We start from the raw sequence: 24,280 nt of genomic DNA, 5'->3' as shown, positions 1-24,280 counted from the left end.
CAAACACCACGTGTAAGCCACTAGAAGTACAATATGTGACTTATCAAACGCACAGCAGCACAAAAAGGATTGTTACGATTCTGACTAAAAAGTTGGATTTTACAATATGTTTAACTGTCAGTTTGTCTAGTTATTTACATTTCCAGGGATAAATCCATCTCTCGGATCACAGCCACTGCATTATTCCCACAGCAATAAAATCATGTTTTACATAGACAATTAATAATAATTATGGTTGATTAGTTTTAATGGCTGATTTTGTCAGTAAGCTGCAACTGCACTAATGGGTTTGATGTTTTTTACTTCCAGAACGCGGTCTATCTCTATATGATTTATGTAACAGCCTACAATTAAAAAGCATACTGACAGAAGAAAATGGTAGGGGGAGGAGAACAAGGAAGCAGTAATGCAGTCACTGAAGAGGGCGTTGCAGAGACGCCGCATGAAGACGCACAGCGGCAACCCGACAACCAGAAGACTCGCGCGGACCACAAGCGGGACAAGAAGCGGCGGGAACTCGCACGTTCCTCACATTCCGTGGACCAAGCCGTGAAGGGGGACCTGCCAGGCTATGGAGCGAGTCCAGGTACACAGTTGTTAAAAACTCCATTGAAAATTAACTATAGTTAAAATTGCTACCAACAATTTGTGCATATTCGTCAAAAATTTAACATACGTATCAAAAAAATTAAATTTGCGTAAGGCATATTTGGCCGAGAGTGTCCTACTGGGGAGTTTTGGTCGCCTTGGTGTTAAGTCATTTTATGTGACGCGACGTCTGCGACTTGCTTGTCGATGGTGATGAAATGATGATGAGGACGGCACTCACAAACCCAGTCACGAGTGAAGAAAATCGCGCCCCTGCCAGGAATCGAACCCGGGATCCCATGATCGAAAGTCAACAATGCTAATCACAAGACGATGAGCTACTGACTAACATATCAAAACTCTCAGAATAAAACAACTTTCAAAAACTATTATATTAACCTTCCTAGTACCACTGGTATCAATATGATCCCAAAAGCATTTTGGAAATATATTTCATCCTTTTTAATTTTTACAACACCATAAGACTTCGATATTGCAGTGTGCGTGTTGTTAAGAAGAACGATGGAATGTTCCTTCGGACATGAATGCATGTCCCAAAGAACAGGCACTGGGGCGACAGGATCCAATATGAAATACACTCCTGGAAATGGAAAAAAGAACACATTGACACCGGTGTGTCAGACCCACCATACTTGCTCTGGACACTGCGAGAGGGCTGTACAAGCAATGATCACACACACGGCACAGCGGACACACCAGGAACCGCGGTGTTGGCCGTCGAATGGCGCTAGCTGCGCAGCATTTGTGCACCGCCGCCGTCAGTGTCAGCCAGTTTGCCGTGGCATACGGAGCTCCATCGCAGTCTTTAACACTGGTAGCATGCCGCGACAGCGTGGACGTGAACCGTATGTGCAGTTGACGGACTTTGAGCGAGGGCGTATAGTGGGCATGCGGGAGGCCGGGTGAACGTACCGCCGAATTGCTCAACACGTGGGGCGTGAGGTCTCCACAGTACATCGATGTTGTCACCAGTGGTCGGCGGAAGGTGCACGTGCCGTCGACCTGGGACCGGACCGCAGCGACGCACGGATGCACGCCAAGACCGTAGGATCCTACGCAGTGCCGTAGGGGACCGCACCGCCACTTCCCAGCAAATTAGGGACACTGTTGCTCCTGGGGTATCGGCGAGGACCATTCGCAACCGTCTCCATGAAGCTGGGCTACGGTCCCGCACACCGTTAGGCCGTCTTCCGCTCACGCCCCAACATCGTGCAGCCCGCCTCCAGTGGTGTCGCGACAGGCGTGAATGGAGGGACGACTGGAGACGTGTCGTCTTCAGCGATGAGAGTCGCTTCTGCCTTGGTGCCAATGATGGTCGTATGCATCTTTGGCGCCGTGCAGGTGAGCGCCACAATCAGGACTGCATACGACCGAGGCACACAGGGCCAACACCCGGCATCATGGTGTGGGGAGCGATCTCCTACACTGGCCGTACACCACTGGTGATCGTCGAGGGGACACTGAATAGTGCACGGTACATCCAAACCGTCATCGAACCCATCGTTCTACCATTCCTAGACCGGCAAGGGAACTTGCTGTTCCAACAGGACAATGCACGTCCGCATGTATCCCGTGCCACCCAACGTGCTCTAGAAGGTGTAAGTCAACTACCCTGGCCAGCAAGATCTCCGGATCTGTCCCCCATTGAGCATGTTTGGGACTGGATGAAGCGTCGTCTCACGCGGTCTGCACGTCCAGCACGAACGCTGGTCCAACTGAGGCACCAGGTGGAAATGGCATGGCAAGCCGTTCCACAGGACTACATCCAGCATCTCTACGATCGTCTCCATGGGAGAATAGCAGCCTGCATTTCTGCGAAAGGTGGATATACACTGTACTAGTGCCGACATTGTGCATGCTCTGTTGCCTGTGTCTATGTGCCTGTGGTTCTGTCAGTGTGATCATGTAATGTATCTGATCCCAGGAATGTGTCATAAAGTTTCCCCTTCCTGTCACAACTAGTACTTGTAGACACGTTTGTGCACAGATAGCCGAAGCGGTTAAGGCTCGCGTGAAGCGAGAAATTCAGGTTCGAGGCCTGGTCCGGCACAATGTTGCCATTCCCTTATACAGCTGATGGTAGTTCGTATTTGTAACTGCATATACATTTCATGTACATTAAAAGTTATTCATGTTTTTGCACCGAGTACCGCTGGGGTCAATATGACTCCAGCTTAAACTCTTCGATTGTTTCTTGGATGTAACATTTATGAAAATAGAATGATAAATGTTATGTCGGACAGCTGCTAATTTCTGTAAACAGTTGTTAGGGTTTCTTGCATCAGCTGTTGTGATCTTCCTGATACCACCGGAGACATTATGAACCCGTAAGTACATTGGAAAATCATACCTCCCACCTTTTCAAAGCTGTTTTTTTTAATTATATGACTTTCTCTCTCTGAGTGAATTGTATCCAATGACGTTTTGTCCAGTTTTCTATTTACAACACTTTAAAATTTATTCGTGGTTTTTAGCAATGAGTACCACTGGCATCAATATCACCCCAATCTAATTTACTTTTTTTTTCTTGAACGTAGTACTTCTGAGAATAGAATAATTACTGTTATATTAACCAACTGTAATGTGTGTTCTTATGTTTGTTCACCAAAATACTGACAATATTTCCGGTGTAAATTACTTGGGGTCTGTATGACTCCAGCGGTACTCAGTGAGACAAAAAACAATCCTGATAGTAGGAAGGTTAAATAACTCTCCACTATTTTCTATTTTAAGCTAAAACTTTCATGACCTATTTAGCTTTTACTACTGAACAATTTGTTGTTTATGTCCATTTAGAATACATCCCTGCTTACAGTGAAATTTGCTACAGAAGATGGAGCAAAGAGCCATCGTAAGTTGTTCATTCAGTCCACAGAGTCATTTGATGCAGCTCTCCACCCTAGCCTATCATGTGCTAGCCCCTTCCTCTCTGCATCACTGCTCCACTCTACATCAATTTTGCACTTTACTACTGTTTGCGACTTAGAAATTTTTTCGCCGTCTATAATTTTACTTGTCTGTTTGTTGCTGAAAAACTCACTTCCGGTTGCACAATCGCACTGATAAGGACTTTTGGTACCCTTATCTTGCAGTTCTTAAAATAGATCTTATCTAATCTCCCATCTCTGCGCAACACAGACCTACTGTAGTCAAACCTCGGTCTCCGTCCTCTATTCCTCCCTCCATAACCAAACTGACCATTCCTTGACGCCATAGACTGTGTGCTATCAGCCGATTGTTTCTTTGGGTCAAACTGCACCATGTATTTCTTTTATCTCCCGAATTAGATTCATCACCTATTTGTTTGTTATCTTATCTACCCATACAATCTTTAGCATTCTCCTGTAACACATTTCAAAAGTTTCTGTTTTCTTCTTGTACTAAACTGTTTATTATCCACGACTCACTTCCGTACAAGGCTACACATCACACAAATAACTGCAGAAAGCATTTTCGCATACTTAAATTTACTTTGATGTTAAAACACATTTTCTTGTTGACATACTCTACCCTTGCTATTCACAGTCTGTATTTTACACGAACCGCTTCCTGCAGAAAGGCAACGTGTCCATATATCCTACTTCTACAGTATGGAGGGAAAACTGAGTAAAACCGGTTTAATGTAATTTATCTCCTGACTTATATTTCTGATTTCTAGATGCATGTATACTTGCTTATTATACACATGTTAAAGTCAAATATGACGTAAGAGAAAAAAGGAGGATGACTTCGTAGGTCGACATGTTCCCTTTCTGCAGTACGCTGTGTTTTCAAATTAATTTGAGGGTTAAGTTACTTGTTTTGAAACAGAATTGTGCTTATAAACGTCTTTGTTGTAATAAACATTGTTTGTTGCATGTATTTCAGAATAATATTCTTAGTTACCTTCAACGGTATCGCGAAATGCTGTTCTTGTCGGCCATGATGTGACTAAATCCCCAACACTGCACCTAGTCTTGAAGGATATAGATGAAAGACGTCTTGGTGTCGTCCATTTTCTTGTTCTTTATAGGCTACACAGATCGTAGGCTTTCTTTCAAGGGAGACCCTGAGAACCCTTTTCAGGTGTCTACGAACGACTCTATCACAAGGATCGTCGTTCAACCAAGAATTGTACTAAACAAAAGAATCCACTTTCATTTGAACAATAGAAAACTTGCCATCATTTCTTGAGGAATGTTTTATGAGTTCAACAACGGCATCCAACACCATGTTCCGAACTAGTTCCCTATCTGTAGTAACCGAAAAACTGACGCCATTCCTAGACTCTTCCTTTTTATGGTAAACAATACATTCATCCACTCACAACCATAATCGTCAAAAAACGGATATTTATAAATTTCGGACTAGTTGCCTTTCTGCAGTAAGCCATTCAATTATACTTCCTGTTTCTGACAGCGTCACTTCTTTCGCTGTCCATCGAAAACTTTTGTTAGTGTTTGTCTTATAACCTCTTTTTCAAGGCATTAAACATGGAGGTCCACTGTTCTTCCAAGCACTTTGCCGCCTATGATAGAACTTAATGTCATCTTCATACCTTAACGATTTATTTCGTCTTCCTAAAATTGAACTCTTTTTGCAAATTTCTCTTTGAATTCTTTCACTAGTTGCTCAGCAAACACATTGAATAACGTCGGGGATAGGCGACAACCCTGTCTCACAACATTCTCAAGCAATGGTTCCCTTCTACGTTCTTCGATTTTTACGACTGCAGTTTGGTTTCTCATCAAGTTGTAGATTCCCTTTCGCTCCCTGGGTTTTATCCTCTTCTAGCTTCAGATCTTCTAAAAGTAGATTGCAGTCAACACTGACAAAAACTTTCACTAAATCAGCAAGTGCTATAAACGGAAGTTTCCCTTTCCTTAGTCTGCTTCTAAGATAATTGGTAGATTCATTATTGACTCGTATGTTCCTCGCGTGTTTCTCTGGGACCCACACTGATCTCCGAGGTCGTCTTAGCCCTACACTGCAACACTAGGAGTGACACCGCTGAGCCTCAGCAAAACATTGGAAGAAGGGGACCTCTCCCCATGTCACGGTCATATTAGCTGACGATGATTGCTCAGGGCTCAGGGGAGTGCAGAACCACGATGCATCACTGAACGCAATGGAACGTCGTTCATCAGTAGTCCACGTTTCGTCGTCACGGCACCAATCCAAACACAGCTATCAGTTTTAAACACGACTGTCTCTCAGCAAGCGTATATAAATTTCAACATAGGAAACACACAGCTAACAGTTTGGAAATAACTGTCTGGTACATTAACCTAGGTTTAGATACCTCTAAGGATTTCTTCATCAGAATGAAATATTAAGAAATTTTACTGTTACATTGCAAGAAACAATGGTCAAAGATTCAAGTAGTTACGCTCAACTCAAAACTTAAAGTTGAACACGTTCCAGCCTTTGACACGTATGCCTTGCTGGAAGCATCAGGCAATTCTGATGAAGATATCCTTAGAGGTGTCGAAACCTAGGCCAATGTACCAAACAGTTATTTACAACCGGTCGGCTGTGTGATTCCTATGCTGAGACAGCTATCAGTGTTCTGGTGTTAACGATTGCCTACACATGGGATGGTAAATTCGCTAGCCCAGCTGCTACTGGACTAGGTGTGGGATGCGCAGAATGTTGCAGGAAGTGCATTAACTGTTTTCAGATGGCAGGCGCAGATGTGAAGGAATTATGATGTTCTTGGTGCACGTAGCGGCGATCCTCCCTTCTGGTGATAGGACGCGCTGGACCGGAACCTTGACGAAGAAAACAGCTGCCCTCAGATTCCCATATAGTTCAACATCGGGCCACTGTCATATCCGAATGCCGCTCAACTGTGGGTATTGCAAGTTTCGACCACCTGGTCAAATGGGGACCCTCAATGGGATAGTGAGGTGCTGATAACGTTGTCTCTTTCGAGTACGCAACGTACCCGTGCCCTTCAGAAGGTTCGCTTTACATCTGACGCTGTTCGAACCATTTCCTTATCTAGCCAACCCTGGTAAAAACATTAAACACTCTGGTGGTCGTCCTAGCAGTCACTTGCAAATCGAATAATTTACATACCGCCGAAGGCGTGTGTGTGTGTGTGTGTGTGTGTGTGTGTGTGTGTGTGAGATTACGTTAACATCCGACTGTGTCTTCTGGATGCTTTTTTTTTAAATTTTTTTTTCAGGCAGTTTAACTTCCTTTTGCAACTTTGCGAGTAACTTGCACCAGAATACAAAAATCCAATAGGAACCCATGACTAGGAGGCAAAGGTTCCCCAATCCTGAATGTAGTTCGTAGTCGACAGTCGATGTGACCTACTGCTTTCTGTTATAAAGGGAAGCCTCCACGAATTTGATCTTCCAAGTAGAATTTTATGACCCACATAATCCTAAGCCCTGAAACCGTCACAGAACAAAGCTGCGAAGAACGAGTCCATTTTCCATGGCAGACTACATTTCTGGAATTTCTGAAAAGGTTGTCATGAGTAAAATATTTCTTAAACTAGACGTAAAATACTTATCTCCATTTTTATAGTTGGACGTCAATGTCGCCTGTTTAAGTCTGTCACGAAGTATCCCTCGCGGCAGTGACTACAGTGGTAACTCAGCAGGAGTTTTATCGCGGCAACACAGGACTTTAATACTCTGCCAGACACACCTTCAAACCCAGAAGAGATTTCACTCTTCAGATACTTCTGTTGCCTCTCAAAGGGTGCATACTTTAAATCAATGTCTGCACATGGTTCAAAAAGAGTATGCCTATTTAATTCCAGATAATGTGTATTGGTTGCTCTTTAGCAACCGCAATGTCTGCCACTCTCGTCAATGAAATTGGTTGCTAGTGGTTTCAGTGCGCCAATATTTCTGTTGTAGTTATTAACTAAGACTTTAATTTTATTTTTGTCACTTCTTTTGTTTTTTCTTCTGCTTACTAGTATTCCCAATCATTTCTGCATTTTTCATGGCAAGCTTCAATTTTCTGTATATTGTGCATGAGTTTTTTTCTTTTTGATACCAAACAGAAGCATCTAACAAAACTAGTTATAATAGAGTTTTAATGGCCTTGTCACGCTGGATGCACTGGTTCTCGAAAGATCACGGACGTTAAGCAACGTCGCTTCCCGTTAGTACTTGGACGGGTGACCGCCTGGGAACATAGGGTGCCGTTGGCTGAGGGACACGCAAGTCGCCGAAGTAGCGTCCAATTGAAAGATGTTCACCATGCTATTGAGCAATACATTATTACTATTATTGTTATTGTTATTATTATTACTTGTACTGTAAATGTATAAAGGTTTCCGTTCTTCATACAATGATTTTAATCACACATAGCCATCACTCTCAGCCATTTTATACCCACTGACCTCCTCTAGATTTCACGACGAATTACAGGCCCCAACTATAAGCATCCACGTATCTCTTGTATATTTTCTAATGTCACCCCTTATCTCCTGGAATCAATCAGTAAAATTCATTGGCTCGCGTACTGTCCATTCACTTAACTGCATGTCACACCCTCCTTCACTTCATTGTCAGTGCATTCATAATTACGTCGTCTACTCCACTTGTTTCCCTTACCTCTTCATTGTTCACTGAATACTCCTGAGTTTTAAATGGTTTTCATATTAGAGGTCTATATTCACTCCCATGAATCAAATTACTGATTCTAGACCTTACGTTTCAAACATACTGCGTGGTTCACTTTGAAATCCTTTCTTATTCTTCCAACAGCAGTACCTGATCACTTTTACTCTGCTTCTTTCTTTTGGTGCCCATCCAGTTGTACTCTTTATTCGCCTCATCTGTCCTCTCCTGCTTCTAGTAAGTTTTACCCTCATCAGTCTTAGAAGAAAACTGGACACAAAGTGATGGAGGAATAAGTTTAAGAAACAACACTGTTTTTCAGATTTCTTACCAGATTTCTTCCAGTAATATTTATTTAAACACTATAGTAATTGGTTAAGTTTCTGTGATACTTCATTTTTTTAACTTCTTGTTGTGTTTTATCGTCATCACTTGATAATTTGCTTTTACATCTCATTCACTGAAGAAATTTGGGTCTATGAATAAAATGGCTCTTGCACTATATCCTTCGATCCTTGTTGGGAATTTAACTATAGGAAATAATCCAAAGCTACACATCAACAACGTTAAGTGTCCTCTGTCACTGCTAATAAAGAGAATATCAGTATTAACGAAGCCGCAAATAATGATTTTCCAGCTAAGCTGGTGTAATGTTATTAATACGCTCTGTAAACGTCCAATGAAATTCAAGGTGTTTCCGCTGGTGGCTTCTTATCTATTGATGTACCTTGACCACTGTTACGATACAGCATTCGAACATCTGTTGAACACAACATTTACTAATCTCTGGTGCCTGGATCTCGACACCAGTTTTTGTAAATGTATCCATTCCCTCTTTTCATTTATTCGTCTTAAAATAACGTTAGTATCCATATGGAAATATCCAGATTAATTGTTCTGCAGATGCACATGAGACTTCTGTTTACATTCCATTTGCGCTTTCATTTCCCAGGACTTATAAGAGAAATGCTCCTTTTTACGTATAATGGTCTTACGTTTTGTTGGAAGACACTACAAGTCTTCTCTCAGATCCACATATTCTGCCAAGCAGCAGAATTTTGCTTTGCAAATAGTTGTTTCAACTGTATCCATATTTTTTACTCTGCAGCTCTATGATTCGGGATAATTTATCCTGAAAAGCGACCAAATTAAAATGTGTGAATTCAGTGGGGTAGGATGAACACTCTCTGATAAATCTTTTCATGTTTCTAGCAATTAATAGCGTAAGCAAGTAGCCGTTTACGTAAATCATTCGAATGAAGATCAGGTGGCTTTTTTTTTTCGATCTCTGTGAGAGGTTGTTGAGTGTATCACTCAAAGAGTGATACACTCTTCGGAGATACGTATCTGGCACCTCGATTGTGTAATTCATGTTATGATCACAACTGCTGCCTGTATCTCCGAAGTCAGTTACATGATCGTCTACATAAATGCGTTTCCTTTAATCACAGCTTGAATCATCGAGTCTTGCACTTACCTTGAAAATACGACAAACCTGCTAATTTTCACGCGAGTTCTCTACTACATGGCCCAGACGCAATCATGTGACCATCAGCTACGTTCGATGTCAACGTGCAATAACCATTCTCACACGGCAGATCTAGCACTAGCAGTGGAGGGTGTATAAAGCGTGCCGGGGGGACGCGAAAAACAGTGCCATCGGCTGAAGACCATTAAAGCAATCAAATTAAATTTTTCTGCAGCCTATAATGCCATCGGCGTTGTAATGCAAAAACGGAGTGATTTACATGACGTCAAAAAGGGCATGATCATTGGCTTTTGGACCAAGGGTGGGAGCATTTACGAAACACCTTGCATGGCTAAATGACCCTATCCAAAACCGGCTTGAAGCAACTGTGGCGCACCATGGACCATAGATGATAGGGGTGAATGACGGCTGCAGAGACTAGTACGGGCGAATAGACATGCAACTGTTGAGCAACTGACGGCCCAGATGAACCAAAGAGCTACCAACAGTGTCTCCTCAACGATCGTTCAGCGAACATTGCTGTGTGCGGGCCTCGCAGCAGGCGCTTGGTTCATGCCCCCGTGCCGACTGCTGTTCATCAGTGATGAAGGCAGGGATTTGAGCTCCAAAATACAACTGGTCGTCCTCCTTGACCTTTTCAAGTGAATCACGTTTTATGCTCCACTGGACGCAAGACCATTGGTGTGTACAGCCCTGTAAGAATCGTCCAAGCTGTAGGAGGGGCTTCATGGATTGGGGAAAGTTATCGTCGCGTTCCCTGAGTGGTCTCGTCATTGAAGAAGGCGCAATGGATGATCGCATCTATACTTGGGGACCCATGTCGTTACCTACATGTAGTTTGTTTTTTCCTCGGCACGATGGCATCTACCAGAAGGACAACGCAAAGTGTCACACAACTCGCAGTGTATGTGAGTACTCGAAGAACACCAGGCTGAGTTCGGCGTACTTCCCTGGCCACCAAGCATCCCGAATTTAAACCCAGTCGATAATATATAGGACGACCTCGAACGCACTGTTTGCCCCACGGATCCTCAACCGAAAAACCTGGTGCAGCTAGACGAGGTATTGGAGGGGTCATGTCACACTCCTGTCAATACCCTCCAGAACGTTACTGACTCTCTTCCTCCACGTCCGCGCTGCTAAAGGTGGTTATTCAGGCTTTCCACAGGTAGTCACATTATCGCGACTGGACCGTCTAGTTCTAGTTCTGATATTCCGCTCTAGAGACTGCTCTCCAGTAACAAGATCTCCTTGTAGCTCTTAAGTCTTTATTTTCTAGCCTTTGCTTGCACCTTATATCCTCTGCTGTTACACTGTTTCTGAACAACTTGGATCGCCAGAAAATGACCAGCAACGGCGTCTCCTGGAGGCGCTAGAGACGGGGGACCTGCCGGCGTTCCAGGAGCTGCTGAAGTCTGGAACCGTGGACCCCATCTTCCGCTATAAGCCTCCTTTCTTCAAGAAATTCGGCACCTGCCTCGAGATAGCCTGCCGCACCGATGGCCGAGCAGCTTTCGTCCAGGCACTGCTGAATAATGGAGTGCGGCCCAACAACATCATTCTGCCAGAGCCCATACACTATGCAGCCAAGTGAGTCGCTACGTAATTGTATTTGGTTCTGTAACCATAAAAACACTTTCTGTATCATTTGTTTTAGTCATTTGCAGATGGGCACTGGGCATACGAAAATTGATTTACCGATATAATGTAATCGATGTAGTCTACATCGTCAGCACTGTGGCTGCGTTTGATGTGATAGATCACTTATCGTCAACCGAGGAAACGGCAGAACAATAGTGTCCACAACCCACCTTCGTCAGATACATGCAAAATACTAGTATATTAGAATACCTGAAAGTTCTATCACGCCAATTTAAGAAGCAGGAGATTTCTAGTTTTGCTTTGATTGGTGTGGTTTTGGAATCCTACATTGGTATGGTTGTGGAATCCTTCGTAATAGAGTTTCACATTCTTTTATATATTATCACTCTACAGTTTTGTCGAAGCGACTTCCGTCAAACAAAATATTGGAATATACTATTATCAGCAATGATAAGATCCGCTGCAGTTTTAATCCTTTTATTTTCTAAAAGAAAACCACAGTTCGGTTTCTGACCTGTATGTGTCCCATCATCAGATGCATTAAAAATGTGAGTCCATAAAAGTGGAAAAGTCGAATAACGGAAGTTAAATTATGTTACAACAGTGTATCCTTTGTAGATGACATAAAACTGGAGGCCTTCTCAATTACCAGGCCAGCTACAAACCTGCTCATAGTGTAGGACAAAAGTTCGGGCTTAAGGATGTGACAAGCAAGTATTAACATAAAGTTTTGTTGTTGATCTTCCAAACACAGTGCTGCACACCCACCCTTCAGGCCTGTGCCAAGCACACACCAAAAGTTGAAATGCCGGCGAGAATGGCCATGTAGCGATAACGTAAGTAATTGATTTTAACCGTCAGTTGGGGCCATCAGTGAACTCGCTTACGTTGTGGCTACAGGACCTCTCCCACAGGCGTTTCAACTTTTGGTGTGTGCTTGGCACGGGTGTGTGAGTGTGTATCCAGCACTGTGTTGGAAAGACAGGCTAACTTCATGCAGATCTTTTGTTTGGCACGCCCTTAAAGCTCAGACTTTTGTCCTGCGCCGGCCGTTGTGGCCGTGCGGTTCTAGGCGCTTCAGTCTGGAACCGCGTGACCGCTACTGTCGTAGGTTCGAATCCTGCCTCGGGCATGGATGTGTGTGATGTCCTTAGGTTAGTTAGGTTTAATTAGTTCTAAGTTCTAGGCGACTGATGACCTCGGAAGTTAAGTCGCATAGTGCTCAGAGCCTTTTGAACCTTTTTGTCCTGCTCTGCGAGAGGCTTTCCGGCTGGCCTAGGAATAGAGATGGTCTCGTGTTTTATGCCATGTACTAGGGATGCATTATTTTAACCTAATTTAACCTCTGTTATTCGACTTTTATGGACTCACATTTTATATGCACTAGAAAATGGGACACTGTTCCCGAAACCGAGTTATGCTTTGCTTTAAGAAAATAAAAATTTTTACGACTGTAGCGGATCTTATCATCGATGATGAATATCAACAGCTATGGATGTCCCTTAAAGGGAAATATATTATTAGTTTTTGCATGTCTACATATTTTACTTTCCAGTAGAATGCTTTTTAATTGAAGCTAGTTCGGTGGCTTGTGTGGCAGTTGTATTAAGCACGACTATCTCGAATAGGAGGTAATGATGAATGCACAGAGTAGTATCGTGTTTGTGTAGTTCCTGACTAGAGAAACGTGAGGATGAAACCGGATGCCGGCACATAGCATACTCTCCTCGAAAAGCGCCAAGATTATAGTTGCCATTCGTGATCACCACCTGCAGTGTCACGTACCATTTCTCTTTGAAAATCTGCGAAATCGTTTAGAATTTAACCTAGAACATCGATATACAGACTGGCGATCATAAATGTGCATTTAACTTCTACTCTTTTTGCCAGCCAAATATCGATAAGAAAATTTTATCATCTGGATCCAAACAGTCTATTACCACAAAATGATACCGATCTTGGTTACGAGGAGATTAAATTCCACGGCATGCATTACACTATTCTACCACATATGTCCATCGACAACCGTAAGAAGAATTAACATGCGGCCAGTGTGTGTGGATTTCTGATTCTGATATCAGTCGCCTTCTATTAAGTCATTGAGATAGTCGGTTCGGAAAGGTCACCGATAAGATAGTTCATTTCATCCTTCGGTAGTAATCCCAGTGAGTCAACGTTCATTCGAACATTGGTCCGAAGTTTTCATGCCAAGCATCAACGATTTCTCGATGTGTTCAGTGATTGTCGTGGCTATGATATTCCGTTCGATTGCGTTTTTTTATGGTGGGGTAATGCGGTGGTTACTAGAAAGACTCGCGAATCTTGCTTTGCTAGTTCCGTCTGAACGAAAGTTGCGCACGAAAGACACGACTCCCTGTTAGAGTTGCTGTTAGAAGTTGTTGTTAGAAGTAATTTATCTTGTCGCGAAATTGAAGTAGATAGTCCCTGTGAGTTAGTGTGGGCAGAGATCATTGAAACCAACCGGAATAAAATAATAATTGGATCCTTTTATTGACCTCCCAATTCAGATGATGCAGTTGCTGAAAGGTTCAAAGAAAACTTGAGTTTGATTTCAAACGCGTACCCCACTCATACGATTATAGTTGGTGGTGACTTTAATTTACCCTCCATATGTTGGCGAAATACATGTTTAATTCCAGAGGTACGCATAAAATATCATCTACATCTACATCCACACTCCGCAAGCCACCTGACGGTGTGTGCCGGAAATTGTGCCAAACGCATTCTCTGAAAATTATTTCGAGCAGTTAGTTCATGAGCCCACGCGAATAGTAAATGGTTGTGAAAACACACTTGACCTCTTAGCAACAAATAATCCTGAGCTAATAACGGGCATCGAAACGGATACAGAGATTAGTGAACACAGGTTTGTCGAAGCGAGACTGTATATTGTACCCTCCAAATCCTCCAAATATAAACGAAAAATATACAAATTCAAAATATCAGATAAAAATTCACTTGATTCCTTCCTGAGAGACAATCTCCACTCCTTCCAAATTAATAATATGTGTGTAGACTAGATGTGGCTTGAATTCAGAGAAATAGCATCGGTAGCAATTGAGAGATTTATACCAAATAAATTAACAAACGACGGAGCTGATCCTCCTTGGTACACAAAAAGGGGCCGGAACACTGTTGCAGAAACAACGAAACATACACGCCAAATTTAAACAGACGCAAAATCCCCAAGATTGGCGACCTTTTACAGAAGCTCGAAATTTAGCGCGGACTTCAAAGCGAGATGCTTATAACAGTTTTCAAAACGAAGTTTTGTCTCGAAACCTGGCAGAAAATCCAAAGAGATTCTGGTCGTATGTGAAGTATGTTAGCGGCAAGAAACAATCAATGCCTTCTCTGCGCGATAGCAATGGAGATACTATCGAAGACAGTGTTGTAAAAGCAGAGTTACTAAACATAGCTTTCCGAAATGCCTTCACAAAAGAAGACGAAGTAAATATTCCAGAATTCGAACCAAGAACAGCTGCCAACATGAGTAACGTAGATCTAAATATCCTCTGAGTAATGAAGCAACTTCAGTCACTTTATAAAAGCAAGTCTTCTGGTCCAGACTGTGTACCAATTAGATTCCTTTCAGAGTATGCTGATGCATTATCTCTGTGCTTAACAATCATATACAACCTTCGCTCGATGAAAGATCCATACCCAAAGACTGGAAAGTTGCGCAAGTCACACCAGTATTCAAGAAAGGTAGTAGGAGTAATCCACTTAATTAGAGGCCCATATCATTAACATCGATATGCAGCAGGATTTTAGAATATATATTGTGTTAGAATATTATGAATTACCTCGAAGAAAACGGTCTATTGACACACAGTCAACATGGGTTTAGAAAACATCGTTCTTGTGAAACACAGCTAGCTCTTTATTCGCATGAAGTGTTGATTCCCATTGACAAGGTATTTCACATAGATTCCGTATTTCTGGATTTCCGGAAGACTTTTAACACTGTATCACACAATCGGCTTGTAGCGAAAATGTGTGCTTAAGGAATTTTGTCTCAGTTATGTGACTAGATCTGTGATTTCCTGCCAGAGAGGTCACTGTTAGTAGTAATTGACGGAAAGTCCTCGAGTAAAACAGAAGCGATTTCTGGCGTTCCCCAAGATAGTGTTACAGACCCTTTGCTGTTCCTTATCTATATAAATGATTCAGGAGACAATCTGAGCAGCCGTCTTAGTTGTTGACACATGAAGCTCTCGTTTATCGACTAATTAAGTCTTCAGAAGATCAAAACAAACTGCAAAACGATTTAGAAAAGATATCTGAATGGTGCGAAAATTGGCAGTCGACCCTAAATAATGAAAAGCGTGAGGTCATTCACATAAGTGCTAAAAGAAATTTGGTAAACTTCGGTATCATGATAAATCAGTCAAATGCAAAGGCCGTAAATTCAACTAAATACCTAGGAATTACAATTACGAGCAACATAAATTGGAAGGAACACATAGAAAATGTTGCGAGGAAGGCTAACCGAAGACTGCGTTTTATTGGAAGGACATTTAGAAAATGTAACAGATCTAGTAAGGAGACTGCCTACACTACGCTTGTCCGTCCTCTTTTATAATACTACTGCGCGGTCTGGGATCCTTACCAAACAGGACTGATGGAGTACACCGAAAAAGTTCAAAGAAGGGCAGCACGTTTTGTATTATCGCCAAATATGGGAGAGAGTGTTTTTCTTTGACTGCTCCTAACCAGTTTAGGTGTCTTCCTTGCAATCCATCCCTAATATTACAACATGTCTGCGTTCTTTCTCTTATTACTTCATTTCTTGCGTGAAGCCGGGAATTTCTATATGTTCTTAAGTGGTCCATTTCTGAAGGTCTAAGTCTTTTCTTTTATTTCTTTCTCTGTGTTCGAAGCATTCACTCCCATAGGTTGCTACTGGTACCACGATGGATTTGCACAAACGCATTTTAATCTTTAAACTCATTTTTGATGACTGAAGTACAGGATGTGTAGTTCCTGGATAGTCGCCCTTCTCTGTTTGATCCGTTGTTGGTTATATGTCACATCTTCCATCACGTATGGGATTCTAAGCAAGTACTTAAACTCTTTACACACGTTAATATTATATACTCAAAACTCCAGGCTACTTCCCTCCTTACCGCAACATAGATATTCTGTCTTTTCAAAATTAATTTTCAAACCCCACTCTTCATACTCTCCAAACAACGTCCTAAGCACACATATATCCCGACCTTATCATCAACGACCTTATCATCATCATAGAGAAGTGTGTATATACCCTGGTTCTCTACTTCCGTCCCTATGACCAAGCAATTCCTTCGCAATAGATGCGGTGTCTTTTGCACATACATCTTAAAGAGTGTGAGAGACAGACAGAATCCTTGTTTCAGTACTTTAGTTATTCTGTAGGCCTCTCCAGAAATTTCTTTCCCCACTTTAATGAAACATCCTGCCGAGTTGTAGAGGTTTATGATACTTCTTACATAATTTTTTGTCAGTTCCTCTAACCACAGCACCTCGAACAATACCTTGAGTGGCACTGTGCCGTATGCTTTTTTTCAAAATCTATGTAGACTAGATGAAGGGTTAGATTCCTTTCCAATCTCTTCTCCATTTTCTGTCCTAGGTAAAGATGTTATCTACACATGACCTGCCTCTTTGTTCTTCCATTTCGTTTGTAGACTTCTCCACTCCTGATTTTAACATCCTCTCTGGCAGCATGCCAATTGAACTTGTGATACTTAAACCATGATAATTACTATATGTTTTCTTGCTTCTTTTTTATGTTTGGGGCTTTGAGTCGTTAATATCCACTCTGCTTGGATTTCCTCCCTGTAACATATACATTTATCAAATAACTTGTTTAGATATTTATACAGTATGCTTGGGCCATACCTAAATAATTCTACAGGAACATTTAGAGGACCTGGTAATTTCGCAATTTTCATTCGTGTATCCGTCTTCTGTATCTCTTTGGTGGTTATTTCCTCCACCATCCTAGTTCCCCCGTACTTCCCAGTTTATTTCCTTGTGCTGTGTCCTTTCTTCTGTTAGAGGCCTTTATAATGCTTCTCCAACTCTACAACAGACTTATAACCAGCAGATTTCTCTTCCTTTTACTTTTCTCCTCAGCCCTGCAGCCATTTTCCATGCTGCCGCCACTTTTGTCCTCCACATGCATCGATCGCCTTTGTGTTTCATTTTTCCTTTTGCTAATGTCCTTTTTATTTCTCTACTCATTTAACATACAAGACTCTATAGTGTTTGTCTCTTGATGTCAACCAATTATTATAGAACGTCTTTTTTAGGTTTAATTTTCTTTCATTGCTTTGGGTCCATCGTTGTGGGAGCTGATCTCTTTCTTCTTATTACGGCCGTAGTGCTTCAAATGCTGCTTCTTGAATGTATTGTTTTAATTCCTTTGTACTTATGGTCCACCGTACTTTCTTCTCAGTGTCTCACTTTGTCTAACAATCGTACTGTATAAAGAAAATGTACACTCTTGTTTGAAGCTATCTAAAAAAACTATGGGAAACGATTGGCTTTAAAGGATATGTATACAAGATTAGTTTCGTTGGAAGGCTACATGCTGGTCATTTACAAATACCCAAAAGACATATTTGTATAAATTTAACATTAATGAACAAATAATTCTCTAGTGCTACTGAGGCTCCTACACTTAAAATTACGATTTTTTACAGGCTACCAATATTTAAATAGAATTTCTTTCATAACATAGGAGATGTACAGAAGAAATGATTTTAGTTTATATTTAAAACTTGTTTTTTATATTATTGGGCAAATTTTTGTTGATGCATAATGAATCATTTCTGGGACCCTGATAGCTTTCATAATGACTAGCAAAGTTTATTTAACAGTATGGCAAAATAGTACCTTGTTATCATAGAGATTACCAAGTCCATGTCATGACGAGATGGACTGCGTCAAAAATTACGAAATAGATATACACAGAGTATGAAACAATAAAAATAAATTTTAAAATATTAACCAATTTCATATATATATATATATATATATATATATATATATATATATATATATATATAATGTACTACTGAAACCTGAGTTCCCTGAAAGACTCCCTAGTTTTGGAGAAAGGTCAGTAAACCCATTCACTTTCTTCAAAGTAAAAAATTCCTGGATGATCAAGAGCGGACGTAGTTTCAAATTTCTTGAAAATCTGTTCCACAACCTCTCCAGTGGCAAAACTTACATTTCTGGGTAGTGATCCGAACGTTCTCAGGGGAATGTCTGGAAAGCTATCTCTTGTTTTGGACAGTCAACGGGTTGGTATAATTATGGTCTCTTTCTTGCAGGTGTTGTGATCATGTATGTCATGCCTCTTCCTCTAGATTTTTCTTAATGTGAAAAAGGCACAAAAATACATAACTACTTTAAACAGCCATTATTCCCAATTTTGTGAATAATGGTCTGAAGTGCTCCTGTCTCCTATTTGATGATACGATCCTTATTGCCTTTCTTTTGGAGTAGTAATACTTTCTTGCAGCCTATAGAGTGACCCCACAGTAACAGGCCATAGCTGAAATGACTGTGATACAATAATAATATACTGTTAGGAGATACTGATCAATTATTATATGCTTCAGTTTTCTCAGGAGGTATATAACTCATAGCAGTTTGTCACACAGGTGTTGTGTGGTCTTGCCAAGTGAGTTTGCTGTCGACCTTGAACCTCAGAAATTTCAAAACCCCCACACTGTTTAGGCATCCTTTGTCACTGAGGCTACATATCAATTTCGCATTTTTTCTTTATTTATTTTCATTTTGTATATAGTAAACGATTCGTTTGTCACAACAAACAAGGCACCTGCTTCTTCTTAAGCCTTACTGATACTGATGTCTTTCGAGTACAAAGTTCTGTCTTCCACAAATCGCAAGAACTGTCCTTGAGAGCTTAAGTCATTTACAAAAAGAGGATGGGGTCAATCACCGATCCCTGTGACACGCTGTATTCCAACTTCCGCCTGCATGATAGCGCTCCTTTAGATTGGTGTGGTACGTTCTGCCTTCTGTTATCCAGGTAAAATTTGAGGGTTGCCAGAACAGTGCCTCGCACTCCATACTGATAACACTTATTTAGAAGGACCTTATGAGAAATGCAGTCAAACGCCTTCTAAGGTCGCTGAGTACCACAGCTAATGATTATTTTTCTTCAAAGCTGTGCTTTGTCCAAGTAACCAGATCTAGCGCTGCTGTTGTTTTAAATTTGCCATTCTGGAAACCATGAGAAAACTTCATTAATTTGACATTTCTTCTTTCATTACAATCTCAATGATTTTAGCAAAGATTGGTAGTGTAGAGATTGGTCTGAAGCTTTCTTTCATGCCTTTGTCACCCTTTTTATAAACTGGAACTGTCTGTGCAAGTTTCAGATAGTCTGGAAATACGTCATCAGAGGGACTCTTATTAATTACCATATCTAATGGTTCAGCAACATCATGTGAAACTTACATGAGGATATTAATGGATATCCTGACTGTCAGAAGGCTTATAAGATTTTGCAATCTTTATTATTTAATTTCTTATAATTTCCTGCACTTCATCATTGTGCATGTTTTTTTTCATTTCTTATAGCAGCTGCTATATTAAAATCGGGGTTTGCATTTTTAGTGTCTCTCACAACGTCGATAAAATAATTGCTCAAGTCATCTGAACTACACAAGCTTAATGGAGCGGTGGTTTTCTTCCCGTACTCGTTGATTAGGTCCCATACTGTCTTCCATGGGTTGTGAGCTCCTTCAATGAACCTATCATTGGGTTTCTTTTTGGCTTCTTCTACGTCCTTTCTATAAAGACTTTTTGCATGTAAATATTTGCTGTAAAACATTTCCTTTGGCCCGGGATCTGTTGTTGTTTTGAAGTCGTGTAGTAGCAGCACAATGCATCTCAATTTTTTATTTCACTAGTACATCAAGTTTTTTCTTTCTCCATATTTCGCCTATATTTTGGCATGTTCACGGGGTATTTTCTGGTCTTCTGTGGACAGATAGTCAAATTTGGTCTAGCTGGTCTGGAAGAACTCTTTAAATGCATCAGCCGCTGCTGTTTCTTGTAATTCTGGCTACCACTCTAATGCAGATAATGCTGTCTGAAAAGGACACAATTTTTCCTTATTTATGGCTATTTTGTGAGTACATAATTAGAATGCCATTAACCTGTTCGTTGATTATTAGCTCTTTTTTAATTTCTATGACCAGAGCTCTGTAGTTAAAGATCATATGCTCAACTACACTCATCTCACGTTCCCAAGTAATCAGGTTTGTGATCACAGTGTCAAGGCAGACATCAGCTCTGGGTGATAACTTTTTTGCTACAAATAGTCCATCATGGCTACTAGGTTCATAAATTCTCTCTCTGTAGTACTCCCTTTACCAAAATGTACACCGATATCACCGCATAATGCAGTTTTCGATTTCAAGTGCATTAAGTAGCACAGGCAAGATTGCATCTGGATGAGAAAATTTTCTAATTTGCCATTTGGAGAAGGATGACAGTCATGTCACAATCCCAAGTAATCAGATTCGTGGTCACAGTGTCACAGCAGGCATCACAGCTGGTTGGTGATTGGTTTGCTACAAATAGTTCATAATTGGCTACTAGGTTCATAAATTCTCAGTCTGTAGTACTCTCTTTACCGAAGTGTACATTGAAATCACCACACAAAGCAATTTTTGATTTCAAGCACAATAAGCAGTACAAACAAGATCCCAACAAGATGAGAAAATTTTCAAAGTTGCCATTTGAACAATGGTAACTGAGACAACAATTGTATTAAGATTCAATACCTCCAAAACAGCCAATTCTAAATCTAGGTCCACAGAGAAGCTTTTTAAGTCAATTTCCTTCGCACTGAATGTTCTGTTGGTATATATCGATACACCACCAAAGGAAGCAGTTGTTCTGTATCATACACTTACCAAATTTAAGTATTAAATGTACTTTTAATACTCTGCTCCTTGTATTGCCAACCAATGTTCACACATATATTCACTTCTTCTATAAAGAATTATAACAAATCAAATTTAGTTCTGATACATTGTACACTAGCACTACTTATGACTATGGGCGTGAAATTCTGAGCAGTATGTGATCCGTTTAAACTTAGTTGCTCTTGAGGTCTGCCTGTAACAGAAGAGTTTATTTCACGGGAATACTGGCCACCCTCCGGAATAAAAAACGCTTTATCACAATATTTTTTGGCCATAGTGTCATCCATTACCTTATCTCTAAGGTGAAAGTCAACAGTGTCTTTGGAACTCTTATCAAGACCTTTTGCTTCAAGATTTTCAGCTGTAAAGTTGTTATGATAAGGAAAGATCTTTTTCAGTAAGTTAATGACATTTTCAGGAGTTCTTCCATTTTTGACTCTGCTCATGTGGAGCCACACCCTTTTTTCATCATACAGCATTCCTCGTTCGTCTCCTGTACCAACTATTGTTTTGACCCTGCTTTTAGATTTGCCATATCCAGATGCAACAGAATTCTGGTCTAGTGAGCCTACATTCTGTTTGGCACTTAGTAGTGCACTTTTGTACGAATTCTTGTGTTCTTGAGCCGCAGTCTCAACATATTTTTCTCCTCAGTAGCCGGCCAGTGTGGCCGAGTGGTTCTAGGCACTTCAGTCTGGAACCGCGCGACCTCTACGGTCGCAGGTTCGAATTCTGCCCCGGGCATGGATGTGTGTGATGTCCTTAAGTTAGTTAGGTTTCAGTAGTTCTAAGTTCTAGGGGACTGATGACCTCAGATGTTATGTCCCATAGTGCTCAGAGCCATTTGAACCATTTTTCTCCTCAGTACTCAAGAAAGTTTTTGCTTCAGGAACAACAAGTACATTTCTGCTTGCAAATCTGCCTCTGCATTTTTTGCAGAGTTTTCGCCTAAGGTATCTGCAGATTGTTGGTATTTCTTGGACCGTAACACTGTTTTGTTTCAGTTTCATTCAATTCTTTGCTGTTTGCATTTCGTGCAGATGTAATTGTAATGGCGTGTTCTTCTTTACTTTAGCAGCGAATTGTACGTACTGAATCGCTACACACATTTGTTTCAATTTCATTGGATTGTTTCCAACTTATATTTTAACCGCAACCTCCTGTAGCGTTTTGTTGTCGGCTATCAGTTAAATTTTTGAAGAAATCACTTGCACTATGTAATGAACTGTTATCTTTATCTTATTGATGCTGTAAGACCTCCGATGTACAACATTTCATTTGTTTACTGTTTACACTTTGGTTGAGCGTGTTCCGTGTCGTTGACTTGTTCATAAATTAGTGTTTTTCGTTTTGTAGAATCACTTTCCACACACTCATCGTGTTTCCAGTGGTTTCTTCACTTCGGTTTTCAAAGCACTTCCAAGGCGAGATTGGAATGAGACTTGGCTAGCTTGCAGTTTACCTAAATGGTGTTTACTGTAGCAGTAGTAAAACGCTCTGGCTGGCCAATTCCCAGAAAAAAAGTTTCGAAATTTTACCCGTGCTGTATATGCTAGTTTAATGAATATCTCGACTTCTGCAAAAACAGATGAAAGGCTAACGGGAAACGTCTGATGTTTATAAAGGAAGATCTTGAACGTCATACGGATGCTGTTAGAAGTCTGACGCTGACAAGAATGACAAGACAGTGAAGAACTTCGTGACGCTGCTGTTCGAGACTGCTCTTCTGTCCCATAATTTACTTCAGAGGAGACTCACGAGCATACATCAAGTTTTGCTGAATGATTAAGCTGGGTCTGGGCACTGATGAAGAGGAACCTCAGGTTGCAGAAGAGGAAAATACGGACGTTGAGCTGCCACCTGTTGAAGGTGACAGTGAACATGCGTCTTGAATGGAGGACCTTATTAAATTTGTGGAATCGGAAATAAATGTACCCTTTTTCAAAAAAAGAAAAAGCACACTTCATTTTTAACCTAGTGATCTGGGTTCAATCCCATCTTCTGCCAAATATTTTCCCTTTAGCAATAACTAAAAGGATTTTTAAATAAAATTAGAAACCAAAACTATCATAAATGAAATAATTAATGATTTAATTTTAATTATGATGCAACTGCTTGAGACCTAATCCAATTCGTTAAAATTAATATTGTATTTTAAAATAGTTAAATAAGACTTTTATTGCAATTATAACAATTCATCTACTGTATGGAAGAATTGTTTTAGATTTTATAACATACAACAGCTTGAATGATAATTATCATAAAATCACTGAAAACAAAAACTACCTCAACATCTGACAATTTATGAAAGATCGATTTTCACGTGAACATTGTTTTTATAGAAGGTCATTGGGAAAACAAATTTCACTGACATTCACATAAATTCCTCTTTCAACTGATAATTTGGAAGCACACCAGGCACACCACAACAGTTTTTTAAAATTTGGCTATAACAGTTGCTGATGTACTATTGATAGTATTTTCGTAGTCTTGATGAGAATTTATTTCTCGGTAATTTACAATAAGTGCAATTATGTATATGCTTTATTAGATTTCTTACTTTCCGATAAAAGTAAACGTCACAAGGCTGAACAAGAAGAGTACACTTTGGGTGAATCACTTTAATTGTGGAAGTTCGTGACTTTTCCTCATCTTGAAATACCTCATCATATTGTTCAGGTTTTGTTTGACCACTCAAAGAGTCGATAATCAACAGAAACTTCTTTTCCCATATTAGGCACCAGACAACTTTTAAGAAAGTCGATGTAGAATTCTGCTGTTAGCTTTCGAAAACATTTGTATAGTTTTGAGAACATTCGTTTACTGTTTGCTGAACTCGAGGACCAAATTTACCAGATGGTTCTTGCGAACAAACAAATACTTTGGGTAGTAATATCCCAGACTGAGTTAAAGGATATTATGTGTTTTATGTATGTGTAACTTCACTTGTTTCGTGCATTTGTATGAAGATCGTTGTCGTCCCTTTTTTTCGTAAGAGTTCCATTGTAGACAGACTGATACTGACATCA

General features: G+C 40.6%; 1 protein-coding gene across 1 annotated transcript in view; it reads left to right on the top strand.

Moving 5' to 3' along the window:
- Positions 1–375: 375 nt before the first annotated feature.
- The window catches only part of LOC124606319 (transient receptor potential cation channel protein painless-like), a 56,434-nt gene continuing 32,529 nt past the window's right edge, over positions 376–24,280 (top strand). Inside the window, exons 1-2 of the mRNA XM_047138301.1 lie at positions 376–586; positions 11,007–11,256. Coding sequence (XP_046994257.1) covers positions 376–586; positions 11,007–11,256 — 461 coding nt within the window. The remainder of the gene's footprint in view (positions 587–11,006; positions 11,257–24,280) is intronic.

The sequence above is a fragment of the Schistocerca americana genome, chromosome 3 (genome assembly GCF_021461395.2).
Source record: "Schistocerca americana isolate TAMUIC-IGC-003095 chromosome 3, iqSchAmer2.1, whole genome shotgun sequence".
Lineage (NCBI taxonomy): Eukaryota > Metazoa > Arthropoda > Insecta > Orthoptera > Acrididae > Schistocerca > Schistocerca americana.
The sequence above is the reverse complement of the archived record's forward strand: the minus strand, read 5'-3'. Positions and strand labels throughout refer to the sequence as shown.